The 15,138-nt window shown below is 49.4% G+C and overlaps 1 protein-coding gene across 1 annotated transcript in view; it reads right to left on the bottom strand.

Annotated features, from left to right (window-relative positions):
* Positions 1-14,754, bottom strand: part of SLC4A10 (solute carrier family 4 member 10) — a 292,827-nt gene extending 278,073 nt beyond the window's left edge. The window contains exon 1 of the mRNA XM_060257354.1: positions 14,689-14,754. Within this exon, the coding sequence (XP_060113337.1) occupies positions 14,689-14,736 (48 nt within the window). The 5' untranslated portion in view covers positions 14,737-14,754. The remainder of the gene's footprint in view (positions 1-14,688) is intronic.
* Between the last annotated feature and the right edge of the window lie 384 nt (positions 14,755-15,138).

Here is a 15,138-nt window from a genome sequence, read left to right as displayed (position 1 = left end):
TATGCGTGCGTTCTCAAAGGAAGAGACAGCCTGGTGGATGGTGTGCCTCCATGCTTTGCGATCTGAGGCTAGGTCAGACCACTGGTGATGGTTGATGTGACAGGTGCTAAGGGATTTCTTCAAGGAGTCCTTGTACCTCTTCTTTGGTGCCCCTCTATTTCGATGGCCGGTGGAGAGTTCGCCATACAGGGCAATCTTGGGAAGGCGGTGGTTTTCCATCCTAGAAATATTTATGATGAGCATCCGCACAGAAATCACTAACTGATGCGTCCTCCATTTCACCTCACCACTGATCATAAAGCCTGGTGCTCCATCCAGTGCTATCACTGGACTGGAATCTTTCAAAGAAACGTTTCTGAAGATGGAGGAAGGCTAAAGGATCTTTAAAAGGATTAAAAAAAAAAAACATTATGGAAGCTGGACCACTAAACTGATTGGGATAGTAACTCTATCTCTCCTTTGCCTAGATGAGTTACTTCCTACCCCCATATCTGAGTGCAACTGAACAGAGAAAGTGCCAAACACACATCCTTGTGACTGTAACCCCTTGATTTAAAATGGTTATGTGAACCAATCCTGATTAGGGTTGCCAAGTCCAACCCCAGAAATATCTGGGGACTTTGGGGGTGGAGCCAGGAGACTTTGGGGGTGGAGCCAGGAGACACGGGGGTGGAGCTAGGGGGGAGGGGGAAACGGCGCCGGGGAACGTGGCGAGCCGCCCCGCAGCTGCCACCTCTTCTCGGCTCGCCGTGACTGCTCCTCTGAGATGGGCTCAGCCTGAGCCCATCTCGGAGGAGCAGCGAGCGGAGAAGAGGCGGCAGCGGCGCGACAGCCTCTTCTCCGCTCGCCGTGGCTGCTCCTCCGAGATGGGCTCAGCCTGAGCCCATCTTAGAGGAGCAGCCACGGCGAGCTGACAAGAGGCGGCAGCGGCGCGGCGGCCTCGCCCGCTCGGCCTCTGGGGTGGAAGCGGAGGGGGGGATGGAGGCGGGCCGGGGGCGTGGCAAGCCGCAAGTCCAGGTCCTAGAAGGGCCCGGATTCGCGGCTCGCCATGCTCCTGGCCTGCCTCGCCCTCCCCTGCGCTGCTGCCGCCTCTTGGCTGCTCCTCCGAGATAGGCTCAGCCTGGGCCCATCTCGGAGGAGCAACTGCGGTGGGCGGGGAGGGGGCGGCAGCGGTGTGGCACGGCGGCCTTGCCCGCTCCAGGATCGGGCGGCTCACCGTTTCCCCCCTCTCCCCCCACTTCCATTTTTTTGGGGAGTGGGGTAAGAGGGTGGAAATCCTGGGGTCCCCCGCCAGGGTGGGAGGGTTGGGAAGCCTAATCCTGATAAATATTACTGCCAGCCGGGGTCTCCATACCCTCAATCAAAGCCTAGGGTTGCAAAGTCCTACCTTGGCTGTGGTGGGGGACTCAACTTACATGCACTTTGCACACAATGATGTCATCACAAAGTGAGGTCATCACACAGGGCAAGCCACACAATGACAGAGCTCTTTGGGGGCAGGGATCCCCCCGGCAGCCCATTCTGTGCCGGCGGGTTGGGGGGGGGGCCCAAACTGGAGGATCCCCCAACGGGAGCTTGGAAGCGTTCAAGCCTGCACAAAATCTGTGCTTTAACTGTAGTTTTTTCCACATGCCCCAGCAAATTTATGCAAGATTCCTGTAATTCCTCAATGAACTGTACTCCTCTCGCGCTGCAATTCTAGACAAGAGCCAAGAGCTGATTATATTTTAAAATCGATAGTATCATTATACACCTAAGATACAGTACATCACACGTAATTACAATGATGATTTATTAAAAATACACTATTACTGAAGTATCCCATTGAACATAAACCACCAAAGGTTTCTTCCATCAAGAATAAACACAATTACAAGAGAAGCCCATTTTGAAATGCACCATCTCTTCTTCCCTGCTGCTTCTATTTTTTTCCCCCTGCCATGATCGAAATGAGCATTCAAAGAGATTAAGCAGGAAGATGGGAAGGGGGGATTTGGTTAGTGCAAAAAAGGAAACTGTAATTTACATCCAGATATAGCTGATAACTAATAAAGAGGGAAAGCATTCAAAACAAATGAAACAACGCTCAAATATGACTGAGATATTTCATTCACTGCATTTAGAGAGAAGCAGATTCACTATCCATGACCAAAGTAGCACCAAATTGGTGGTGAGGCTTTATGTTCACATTTTTATTCGTGCTATTTTTCCCCCCGAGTAACAACAGGAGAGGTCCATTTCACATTATGATACATTACTCCTGAAGGAGATCTTTCCACGTGCCACAGTTATCCTAATTTAGCACTAAGTTTAGTTATGCACCATCTTTTTTATTTCAGTTCTGGATTTTTTCTACTTCTCCCCCACCCTTTCCCCTTCTCCCCTGCCAGTGTGGTATAGTTAGGGATGGGCAAGAACCAGGAAGCAATATCTGTCATGAATTTTGTGGTTCACAAAAAACCGATGGGTCTACTGACACAAACTTCCATGAACTTTTAAAGCAGTTTGTGTGGTTCCACGGATAGAGAAGAGGATGAAGATATTGGATTTATATCCCACCATCCACTCCAAATCTCAGAGTCTCAGAGTGGCTCACAATCTCCTTTACCTTCCTCCCCCACAACAGACACCCTGTGAGGTGGGTGGGGCTGGAGAGGGCTCTCCCAGCAGCTGCCCTTTCAAGGACAACTCTGCCAGAGCTATGGCTGACCCAAGGTCATGCTAGCAGGTGCAAGTGAAGGAGTGGAGAATCAAACCCGGTTCTCCCAGATAAGAGTCCGCACACTTAACCACTACACCAAACTGGCTCTCCAAACTGGCAGAAAGCAGGGGTTTAAAGAGACTCTAATTCCTTTTAAAGCCCTGTTTTTTGTTCCTGACAAAAGCTGCAGAACAGTAGAGCAGCTCACCTCCTTCAGGCTTTCTTGCGCAGTCCCTTTAAACTTTTTTTAGAAGGCCTGTTTGTTTGTCAGGGCTTTTGACAGGCCTCCTTTTGTAGGGGAGGGAGGTATTTGGAATTTATTTAATTTTGGTTTTAGCTTGAAATGTTTTAATTTCTATAAAAGAAAGGCAGAATAAAAATATTTTAAAAATAAAAGAATAAGTCAACCAGGGGAAAAGTCAACTTGTGAAGATGCACCACATAGCAAGCAGCCTTTTGGTAATCTATGGTCAAATCACAGTAGAAACAGAAACATCTGGCTCTCTCTTTTAAATGTGAACCACCCCATCCAGAAAGAATACCCATACATACATACTTGAATACAGGAGGCTGCCTTATACTAAATCGGATTGTTGGACTGCTAAGGTCACTATTGTCTGCTCTGACTGGCAATGATTCTCCATGGTCTCAGGCTGAGGTCTTTCACTTCACCTGTTACCTAAGAATCTTAACTGATTTAACCTAGGACCTTCTGCATGCAAGACGGATCCTCTGTCACTGAATCACTATCTTCCCTACGAACCCAATAACGCTGGGAGGCTATTTAGAACTTTCTACATTTCCTCCCTTTTAAACAATTGCTTAATTGCCGATGCATCCATTACAGCAAATCAAGACATCTTCCCTCTGGATACCATTTTACTTCCAGGGATTTGAACAGTCCTGGCACTCGAGACTAATGTAGAGCTTTCCTGCTAGCCCCATATGGTTGCATGAGTGAGTCAAACATCTGCGTAACAGCCCTATGACATTGTGAGCAAGGACTGACAGAACTTCCCACCGTGCCAAAAGCGTTTTGTTACCTTCAAACATTTGCATGGTTGTCATTCGTATTAAAGTCTTTAGAAGTTTTAACGTGTAAGTGCACTTTGGTATTCAATGTTCTTTATACAAGGAGCAAGCAAAAAAAGAGCCAGTGTTGTGTAGGGGTTAGGGTATCTGATTAGGATCTGGGAGACCTGTGTTTGAATCCCCACTCTACCATGGAAGCTTGCTGGGTGACCTTGGGCCAGTCACACACTCTCAGTCTAACCTACCTCGCAGGGCTGTTGTGAGGATAAAATGGAGAAGAGGCAAAGGACATAAGCTGCTTTGGATCCCCACTGGGGGGGAGAAAGGTGAGGCATAAACAAAGCAAATAATCATCAGTGCCCTGCTATTTCATGTTCTGTTGTTTCATTTTTTTAAAAAACAAACTGTTCTTTCAAGAACTCTAAAAGCTGTACGACCCAGACTGCTTATATAAACAGATGCACATATAAACAGGCTTTTTAATTTTATTTAGCTCTTCTCTTGGGTTCCTTTCAAAAACACTTGCTTGATTTGAAAGAAATAATATTACAGTGTTCCTTACTCAGGAAATCAAGTCCAGCTCCCCTTCTCCCTGATTTCGCACCACTGACCAGTGCAAGTATATAAAGAACAAAATCTGCTTTTTAGATCATCTAGACAAGACCCAAACAAACTCCACACTGTTAAATTTGCACAACATGTGCAGACATTCACCATAAACACAATCAGCAGTCGCCTGTAGTAGAAGTGAAAGCTTGAGGGAAATGCATGTGCAGACATTCACCATAAACACAATCAGCAGTCGCCTGTAGTAGAAGTAAAAGCTTGAGGGAAATGCATGTGCAGACATTCACCATAAACACAATCAGCAGTCGCCTGTAGTAGAAGTGAAAGCTTGAGGGAAATGCATGTGCAGACATTCACCATAAACACAATCGGCAGTCGCCTGTAGTAGAAGTGAAAGCTTGAGGGAAATGCACTGTAAGTCACTGTGGTATAGTGGCTGCTGTGCTAGATCAGAATCTGAGAGACCCAGGTTCGAACCCCCACTTTGCCATGGAAACTCATTGGGTGACCTTGGACTAGTCACACACTCTCACAGAGTTGCTGTTGCTAGGATAAAAACGGAGAAAGGGGGAATGTGGTAAGCAGTTTTGGATCCTCACAGCGGGGAGAACAGGGTATAAATATCTAATTTTTTCAAATCAGGAGAAAAAACAGTGCTTCTAATGTTAAAAGAAAGAACTCATCGTTCATGTGAACCAGTGGCTTCTCCATCCCAAATGCATTAGACTCACAGTTCTGTAGCAGCATTAGCTTCCTATTGGCACAGGTTGCTCTGATAGCACTATTCTCATCACGTTGGGAGGTAGCAACTGATGTTAATGCCCACAGAGCATGAGTCAGTGTGGTAAACATCCCCACAGTTGGCTTTTCAAAGGAGATGAGACACACTCATGGAAGACAGGTCCTTTAGCAGTCATACTGACTAAATAAGGTTGCCAGGTCTGGCTCAGGAAATATCTGGGGACTTTGGGGGTGGAGCCAGGAGCAAGGTTGTGGCAAGCATAATTGAACTCTGAATGGAGTTCTGGCCATCACATTTAAAGAGACCGTGCCCCTTTTAAATGCCTTTCCTTCATCGGAAATCATGGGAAGATAGGGGCACCTTCTTTTGAGGTTCATAGAATTGGATCCCCTGGTCTGATCTTCCAGTCTTTTTTAAATGAGGGGAAGATTTGAGGAAAGGCACCAGTTGCTATGCTGAAAAATTGGTGCCCTGCCTCAAAAAACACACACACCCCTCAGATCCCCGCAGATTAATTCTTGATTATACTCTATGGGGACCAGTCTCCAAAGGGTATAATGGAGCACTCAGCGAACATTTCCCTCCTCCGCACACACGCTTTCCAATAACCCTGAAGTGGGGAGAGGGCATTCAAACCAGGAGATCCCCTGCCCCCACCTGGGGATTGGCAACCCTATTGGAAACTCCATGTTCAGAAACCATAAGACTGAATATCAGGGAGCAAAAGGATCTATAACATGTTGACAGGCCCTTCTAATTGGCCCGAAACAGGATGCTGGACTAAATGAAACGCTGGTCTGGTCCAACACAACTGCTCTTATGTTCTTAAAATAAGGAGTCCAAGTACTGAAAAAATTATTCCAGGCACATGACACAAAAATTTCCCTGGACAAATATAATGCAGATGTGAGACAGCACATGTGCGACACTCATTAATGGGGCAGGTAGACTCGAGTTCAGTAGCAACTTAAGAGACCACCAAGGTCTTTGGGATATAAGTTTTTGAGAATCAAAAAGCTTATGCCCCCCAAAATCTTGCTACTCTCAAATGTGCTACTGGACTCAAATCTATCTGTTCTACTTCAGACCAACATGGCTAACCTCGGAGACTCATTAATGTCACCAAGGAAGTCCAGAGATTACTTAGTTAAGACATAACTCAGAGACATCGCAGGTCTCCCTTCTGCTCAAATGATCTTTCAAACAAACCATCCGCATGTAAGAAAGTAATGCGTAACATACTATATCCTAGCAAGGCAATAAGTATAATGATTACATTGAAGGGTGTTCAGGACTACACGAGCCTACCTCAATCCGGATCTGTTCGGAGGACTATTTGAAGGTCAGCTGTCATAACACTAGCCAGCATTCTATAAATTCATTGTACGCAACTTGTCAGCTGAATTTGGTTTATGAGCACGTGCTATAAGCAAGAATCGTTTTTCCCTCGAAAAGAGGGACCCACAGAACTTTCACCCACCAATGCTCATATGCCATTTCGAGTAAGTTCTTAAAGTACAAGATCATCACTAGAACTTGCTCACCAGGGGCACACCTTGTTCAAATTCTTTTGACTGCATGATAGACGAGCTCCCAGTCAGCTAGTCTCACTGGTTCCTCAGAAAGCTTGTTGCGAGCCCAGCTACTGCGCTGATCAGGTTTGTGTCTGGATGTTAGCCACTTGGTCGCTGAAGCTTGTCGCTGATTTGCCAGATCAAGAGTTAAGTCATCTCATTCATAGAAAAAGAGGCACAATTCCCCAGAGTCGCGGTGATTCGGGTCATGAAACTGACCAACTTGGATGAAGCACCGAACCCCTCCCCACTCTTCCCGACTTTGTGCCGGTACAGTCAAAACGTATCCCTTAAAAGACCAACATTCATAGAATGAATTGCCTGTTTCTTGCACTTGTGCAGTCAGCCGGCATCTATTCGAGAAGTGATTTCAAGAACTACCAGCAAAACTAGCTGGATTCATGAGAAAACACTTAAACGCCGAGTAGGAAATCTGTGTAGTAAATCCCAACACAAAAATCTCAAGCTGATTTTATTTTTCCATTTTACTATCTGTTCTTTTTAAAATTCGAGGCAATAGCAGGGAAGGTGAAGTGAAGACGAAAGGGTGCGGGGGAAAGCAGCAAGAAAAAGCATTTTAAAAAAAGTATGATCATGCAAATGAACATCTCTGAACAGCTCACCCAACAAGCGGTTCCCCGCCTGTGATGCAGGGAATGTTGAAGCACGCCTGATTATTACACAACACGTTACCTCTCAGGCTACTCAGTGGTGGGTTGCATTTGTGCAACTATTCTTTAAATGGTACTAATACTGGACTACATCTTTGCTACACAGGCCCGTATCAACTTTGCAGCCTGCTGGCACACTGCCGTAAGGTTCACTGCTGAGAACAGTGGCAGAGGCTTTGGAAGAGCCTTCTTTCCCCCACCCCCTACCTCTTCTTACTATGCAACAGAACTTTAACTGAGATCTTGAACAACCTCCACCCCTGCACCAAACAACAGAAGCTCTGCTGGCAATGACTTCTTCTCTTCTCCACCCTCGCTTCCTGGAAGACATCCGGCGCAAATTCTCCCTGTTGCTGTTCATTCTGAGCTGCTAAGGTTGGGCTTCAACAGCCCGCACCTTGGTTCCCTTCAGAGAAATGAAGTGTTCTACGGATGCTTTTGAGACAAATGAAAAGCCTCTTAGTCCAGCCTGAGCTTTCAGACCTACTGCTAATGATGCCGAGCCTATGTTCCAAGAATAGCACCGGTAAAGAAATCAGAAGTGCAAGTCGGTGGCTGGGAGTGTTGGAGCAAGAATCTACATAAACCCAGTCTGACAGCTACAGTATGACAGCTGGTGATCTAGCTGCCAGGCTAGGTCACAGTGACCTGATCAGCAGACCGGCTTGAGCCGGCAGAAGCCAAGTGATGCAATCTGCTGAGTCAGCACGGCCAGGATTGGCTGCTTGGACTATATATGATCTGTGTGTGCATCACACAGGTCTCTCCCTGTGAGATGGTGGTTAGGCGAAGCACTTTGTCCGTGGAGGTGATATTGTATAGACTGCACAAGAGAGCACTTGTCGTGTATATATGTTAATACACCTTTTGGCACTAGTTGCACGTGTCGGCCTGATTTTCTTTCCTGAAGCCCTGTGTCGGGCAAGTCATCTCCCTCACTCTGCTACTCCCGCTCCGACAGGGTTATGGGCCCAGGGCGGTTCCGCTGCGCGGAGGAGAGAGTTGAGAGTTGAGCGGACTGTGAGTTTGGAAAGAGCCGGAGGCGAGGAACGCCGGTGAAGGACACAGAAGCACCACCGTTCTCTGTTTGAGAGCCAGAGGGACGTCGGCAGCCAGCCGTGAGGAGGAGTCGGCACGATGGCTCAGCAACAGCTTGGAGTAGCCGTTGAGAAGCTCACCTCAGCCAACTACGCGGTGTGGAGCCTGAGAATGCAACACTACCTCAAGCGTGAAGGGCAATGGCTGTTCGTGAGTAACCCCCCTGCTGACTTATCTCCTGCCGAGACTGTGTTATCGGATAAGGCACTGGCCAACATAGTGCTGTCTATAGGAGATGACCAGCTGGTTTATGTGCGAGGGAAGGACACTCCCAAGGCTGCCTGGGACGCGTTGAGTGCGGTGCATGTTAGCACCACTGCTGGTTCCCTCATGGCCTTGACAAGGAGGATGTTCCGCACCGTTATGCCGGCTGGAGGGTGTGTGAAAGATCACATCAAACGGCTAACGGACTGTTTCGTTGAGCTGGAGGCAAGAGGCAAGACTGTAGCTCCAGACGACAGAGTGTACATTTTGCTGTCGTCGTTGCCACCTGAGTACACTCCCCTGATAACTTCTCTGGAGACGGTGGACGTAGCGACCCTGACCATGGAATACGTCTGTGCCCACCTGCTTGACTTCCAAGAGAGAATTGCGGCCGTGAGCTGTCCGGGGGTGTCGGCCGGGCAGCGTGCTGTTATCGGTGTGTCCGGGAAGACAGCCAAGAATGAGCCAGCTTCTGCTGCTGGCAGGCGTCCGAAGGTGGAGGAAGTGGAGCCGACTGCGTTTGCAGTCCGTCGCTGCTATGGATGCGGGTCGTCGCAGCACCTGCTCCGAGCTTGCCCTGAGAGGGAGAAGAGGCGGGGGCGTGTGCGGCGAGAGCGGAGGACCGCCAGCCCGTGTGAGGAAGCAACCCGGCTGGTCACGTCTGCAGTAGAGAGCACAGGGTCTGCTTGGATTTTAGACTCCGGGGCAACGAGCCATCTCTGCTGCGAGAAGGAGTTGTTGAAAAACATTGACAGTCCTGAGCATAAGTATGTGAGATTGGCTGATGGGACCACTGCCAATTCTGTTTGCTCAGGCAATGTGGAATTTCCTGCACTGAAATGTATGTTGCAAAATGTGTTGTATGTACCCTCACTGCAGTCTAACCTGTTGAGTGTTAGCACACTGTTCGACCAGGGATACCAGGTGAGATTTGAGAAAACCTGCTGCAAAATCCTGGGAGGTGGGGGAAAGTTGCTTGTGACAGGAAAGAGGGAAGGTAAACTGTATGTGGTCCAGAGTGATTGTGCCCAGGTGGCTCAGGTGTCGAATGAGCCTGTGCACAATAATTGTATACATTTGCTCCATAGGAGACTTGGGCACTGCGGATTTAGGGCGTTAAAGAAAACCCTGGAGCTTGTGCCTAGTTTGAAAGTAAATCCTTGCAAATGTTACTTGGATTGCCAGGTCTGCAAGAAGACCAAAAGCAAGGCGTGTGCTGTTGCTAAAGAAAGCTCAAGGGAAAGCACACGAGCCCTGGAACTAGTCCATTTAGACGTTATTGGCCCATTGCCAAAGAGTCTGTCGGGGAGGAGATACTGCTTGGTGGCCACCGACGACCACACGAGGTACGCGTGGGTTTTCACCATGGTGCATAAGTCTGAGGTGTATAAGACATTCACCAAGTGGGTCAAAGCAGTGGAGAGACAATTAGGGGTTAATCTCCTAGCTGTACAAACCGACAGAGGGGGGGAATCCTTATCTAACCAGATGAAACGTTGGCTGGAGAACAAGGGCATTGCCCACCGTCTGACGAACCCGGCAACGCCCCGAGAAAATGGGCATGGGGCTGTATTGCAGAATGTGATGTATTGCATGTTAGAGGATGCACAACTGCCAATGACCTATTGGGCAGAAACCATACATGCAGCTGTTTTTTTGCAAAATAGGGTTTGGTGTAATACTGTGAAAAATGTGCCTTACAGGTTACTGTTGAACAAGACCCCAGATTTGAGTTCTTTAAAAGTCTTTGGGTCACGGGCTCGGGTTGGCATCCACTCCACGAGTAGCGGGGAGGGGGATGTCCGGGCAGAGAGCCTAATTTTTCTGGGCTACAAGCCAAGGGCCAGGTGTTATCGTTTCTGCAATAGCAAAAGCAAGATAACACTTAGTAAGAGTGCCCAGTTCAATGAAGAAAGCAGCTGGCCAAGGTTGCACTCCTTGCAGAAACAATTTGTCCTGCTGCCAAGTAGCGATAACGATGTTGGAGCGCAGCCCAGAACTCCAGCCCAGGAGGTGGCACCCAGTGGGGCTGGAGAAGGTGAGCCGAATGCTGGCACAGAGCCTGACGAGCAGAGTCAGGAGGCAGAGCCTCAAATGCAGGAACTGGAGGTAAAGTGTGAGAGTCAGGAGGTTCAACACCCAATTACAGGGGCAGAGCAACCAGCCTAGGAGGTGGGAACAGAGCAACCCGAAGAAGACAAAGCTGGTCCAAGCACAGGGCCACGGGTGTCTGCCAGGTCCACCAAAGGCCAACGTCCCGCTAGGTACAAGTGTCCCTATGTCACTCTGACTGTCAATCCAGATCCACCCGGATTAGAGGAAATGTTAAAAGAAAAGGCTAAGAAATGGAAAGCCTGGGTGGCAGAGTGCGAGGCAAGGGAGAAGGAGGCTGAAGCCAAGCGTCTGAAAGAGCTGGCTGAACAGGAACACGATGATGTGTTTTACAATCATGATGAGTTCCTGAACGAATTCCGGAAAGGGTTCCGAGCTACGTAAATATGAACTGTAATGCTGCAAGTGAACATGAAAACTGTGTAAAGTGTTTGGGTATACTGGGTTTAAATAGATTAGGAGGTGTGTTGGAGCAAGAATCTACATAAACCCAGTCTGACAGCTACAGTATGACAGCTGGTGATCTAGCTGCCAGGCTAGGTCACAGTGACCTGATCAGCAGACCGGCTTGAGCCGGCAGAAGCCAAGTGATGCAATCTGCTGAGTCAGCACGGCCAGGATTGGCTGCTTGGACTATATATGATCTGTGTGTGCATCACACAGGTCTCTCCCTGTGAGATGGTGGTTAGGCGAAGCACTTTGTCCGTGGAGGTGATATTGTATAGACTGCACAAGAGAGCACTTGTCGTGTATATATGTTAATACACCTTTTGGCACTAGTTGCACGTGTCGGCCTGATTTTCTTTCCTGAAGCCCTGTGTCGGGCAAGTCATCTCCCTCACTCTGCTACTCCCGCTCCGACAGGGAGAACCAGGTTAAAACACTCACTCTGCCATGTAAGCTTCCTCGGTGACCTCTTGGAACAGTCACACACTTTGGCCGAAGCCATCTTACAAGGTTGTTGTGAAGATAAAATGGAGAAGAGAACTATATCAGGTACTTTGGGTTCCCACTGGTGAAAAATGAAGTAAATAAATAAATTCCAGAGAATACCAGGGACATACATCTGTTCAAAACCCTACAGAACTTCCAATAAAATCTCAGTCTCAAAGGAGGAGGAGGAGGAAGAAGAAGAGGAAGAGGAGGAGGAGAAGGAGATTGGATGTATACCCTACCTTCACTCAAAGACTCAGAGCATTTTATAATCTCCTCTCTTTCTCTCCCCACAACAGACACCCTGTGAGATAGGTGGGGCTGAGAGGTCTTTCAAGAACTGCTCTTGAGAGAACAGCTCTGTGAGAACTGTGGCTGAACCAAAGTCACCCAACAGATGCGTGTGAAGGAGTGGGGAATCAAACCTGGTTCTCCCAGATTAGAGTCCAAGTACTTAACCGCTATACCAAACTGGCTGTTTTTATTCTTGCAATATTTTGCAAGGATCCTTTATTCTTGCAATATATGCCTTCCCTTCCAATTTGGTGTAGTGGTTAAGTGTGCGGACTCTTATCTGGGAGAACCGGGTTTGATTCCCCACTCCTCCACTTGCACCTGCTGGAATAGCCTTGGGTCAGCCATAGCCCTGGCAGAGGTTGTCCTTGAAAGGGCAGCTGCTGGGAGAGCCCTCTCCAGCCCCACCCACCTCACAGGGTGTCTGTTGTGGGGGAGGAAGGTAAAGGAGATTGTGAGCCGCTCTGAGACTCTTCGGAGTGGAGGGCGGGATAGAAATCCAATATCTTCTTCTTCTTCTTCTTCAATTTGGGCAATTTCTCTGTAAGACCAGTATCCCAGAGCAATTTATCCATCGCTAAAAATATGCAAAAATGCACGCTTCTCTTATGCAAACCCGCCAGTATAGCAAATGGCTCCAGATGGAACAAAACACTTTAATGCTGTGGGTGTGCTAGGAGACCACTGGTTGTTGTTGTTGTTTTTTAAAGAAGAGGCACCTTCCATGGCTTTATCATGTTCCAAAATAAGGGACAAACTTTAAAGGACGGGATTCTTGGCAATTCTACTAGCACTTTTTGGCAAGGCTGTGAGTTGGTTCATTTTGATAGTTTGATCTACACTTGACCGCCACACATTCAGGCCAGGTTCTGCTGCTTGATTTAACTCTACACCTTCCACCCAACCCAACATGACCACAGCCATGGGCAAAATCCATTAACATCCTATCATGGATACGCTTGAGTCCGGCTCATGAGTGCCATGCCTTAGCATGCTGGAGATACCTCTGACCATTTGCATGACGACTTGGTATGGAAACCGTGATCTGAAGAGCAAATCCATTCCCACATGATACGAGTTGCTCACATTAGTAAGCACTTTGTCCGTGTCTGCTGTCTCTTCTGTTTCAGCCCTTTGTATGTGTTCAATGCACTCATAGCTGAATGTGTGGACTTATTCCATTAAAAGGCATTGGAGGGGGGGGTAGGTTAAGGTTATCTATGGTGCTCCATCTGTGAAGTCCCTTTTGCTCACCCAAGTCATCACCTGATGTTTCAAGATATTAATAACTGAATGGATATGGGGTAATGGGCCTGCGAGTACACATGGAAGACAAAAGAGGGATTCCCTATGCACATTTCAGGGAGGTGAGACACGCTTATGTCCTATATAGAAGTGAGTCTGGGAGAAAGACAGAAACCTATGCCAAATGCATGGGTGTGTGTGAGAGAAAGATACTAAATGTGTGATGGTCAAAAAGTGAGTCCCTTCAACACGCAGCTAGAATGAATGTAGGAGACAGAAAAACACACATGTCTGCATATGAGAAAAAGACACACAACACTGCACAGGGTGCCTTCACACATGCTAAAGTTCCAACCCCCTTCAGTGATAGTTTGTAAGTGGATTTTGCCATTGTACACAATAAAATCCAGATGCATCAAAAGTGGACTGAAATACACACATCCTGTGAAATCCTGCCAAAGTGACTGTATGCAGAGGCAGCACCCAAAAGCCAACCTCTGTGTCTCTGAGAGGGAGAGCATGCCAGTCATGCACGCATGTGGGCGCGGGAATGAGGGAAAGGACCTTGAAGGAGCAATCTGTGTCTGAAGGTGACATTCTGGAAAAGACAGTCAGGCCCCTCAGTGCACTCTGTGAGTGTGTGTGTGAGAGAGAGAGAGAGTGAGTGTGCATGTGTGTGTGTGTGAGAGAGAGTGTGTGCATGTGTGCGTGTGTGTGAGAGAGAGAGAGTGTGCATGTGTGTGTGTGTGTGAGAGAGAGAGAGAGAGAGTGGGCATATGTGTGTGTGTGAGAGAGAGAGAGTGTGCATGTGTGTGTGTGTGAGAGAGAGAGAGAGTGCATGTGTGAGAGAGAGTGAGTGTGCATGTGTGTGTGTGAGAGACTTTGCATGTGTGCATGTGTGTGAGAGAGTGTGCATGTGTTTGAGAGAGAGAGAGAGAGAGAGTGAGTGTGCATATGTGTGTGTGTGAGAGAGAGAGTGAGTGAGTGTGTGAGAGAGAGAGCGTGCGCGTGTGTGTGCGCGCGTGAGAGTGTGCGTGTGCGAGAGAGAGAGAGAGAGAGAGAGAGAGCGAGAGAGATTCCCAACAGGCAGCCGGTCTCGCCGTGGCAGAATTCCCCCACTGCCCGCCCGCGTGAGAGGGAAGTGGCTACCTGGCATGCGCCAGGGGAGAAGCCGGCACCTGCGGCAGCCTTCCTCCCATGCAGGGGGCCGCCTCTTGGCCCTGCTCCGTGCAAAGGCGTCACCTTCTACCCCAACAGGCCTTCTCCCTCCCTCCCCCCCCTCGAGGGACAGACACCGGGGAGCTCCGCGGCGACCCCGCACCTGCCCCCCCCCCCCACTGCACCGCCGCGTCTCCCCCGCTCTAGCGCACGGCAAGGCGACCTCCCCGGGTTGCCACCTCGCCTGCACTTCGGCCGATGCCTGCAGGGAGACGAGCCCCCCACCCGCCCCCCGGCTTTGCGGCAGAGGCTCCCCCTCCCTCCCTCCTTCCTTCCGCCGCAGCGGCGGCGTCTTACTGTGGGCAGGAGAGGCTCCATCTGCGCGCCTTGGTCCTTGATCTCCATCTTCGGCGGCGGCGGCGGCGCCGGTCTGGCGCCTGGGCGGCTGCGGCTTCTCCTCCTCCTCCTCCGGCGCGGTCGTCTGGCAGCCCCGGCGCGGCTCTCGGGCTCCCGCTCGGCTGCTTAGTATGCCGATCAGGTCGCTCTGAAGCAGGAGACACCCGCGCGCCCCGACTCACCGGCGAGTCACATGGCTCCCCCGCCGCCCCCCCCCCCTCCCTGCCTCCCTGCCTCCGACGCCCGCCCAAGCGAGGCCGCTGCCTCGGCGGCTGCTGGGGGGAGCCCGGATTGCGGGAGGGAGTCTCTCCTTCGCCCAACTCGACCCACCGGGTCAGGCAGTGCAGCGGCTGCCCTGCGCTGTTACCGCATTTGCAGCACTTGCTTCCAGAAGGAGTCAGAGCGGGTCCC

This window comes from Heteronotia binoei, chromosome 16, assembly GCF_032191835.1.
Source record: "Heteronotia binoei isolate CCM8104 ecotype False Entrance Well chromosome 16, APGP_CSIRO_Hbin_v1, whole genome shotgun sequence".
NCBI classification, from domain to species: domain Eukaryota; kingdom Metazoa; phylum Chordata; class Lepidosauria; order Squamata; family Gekkonidae; genus Heteronotia; species Heteronotia binoei.
This window is presented reverse-complemented; position numbering and strand designations above follow the sequence as displayed.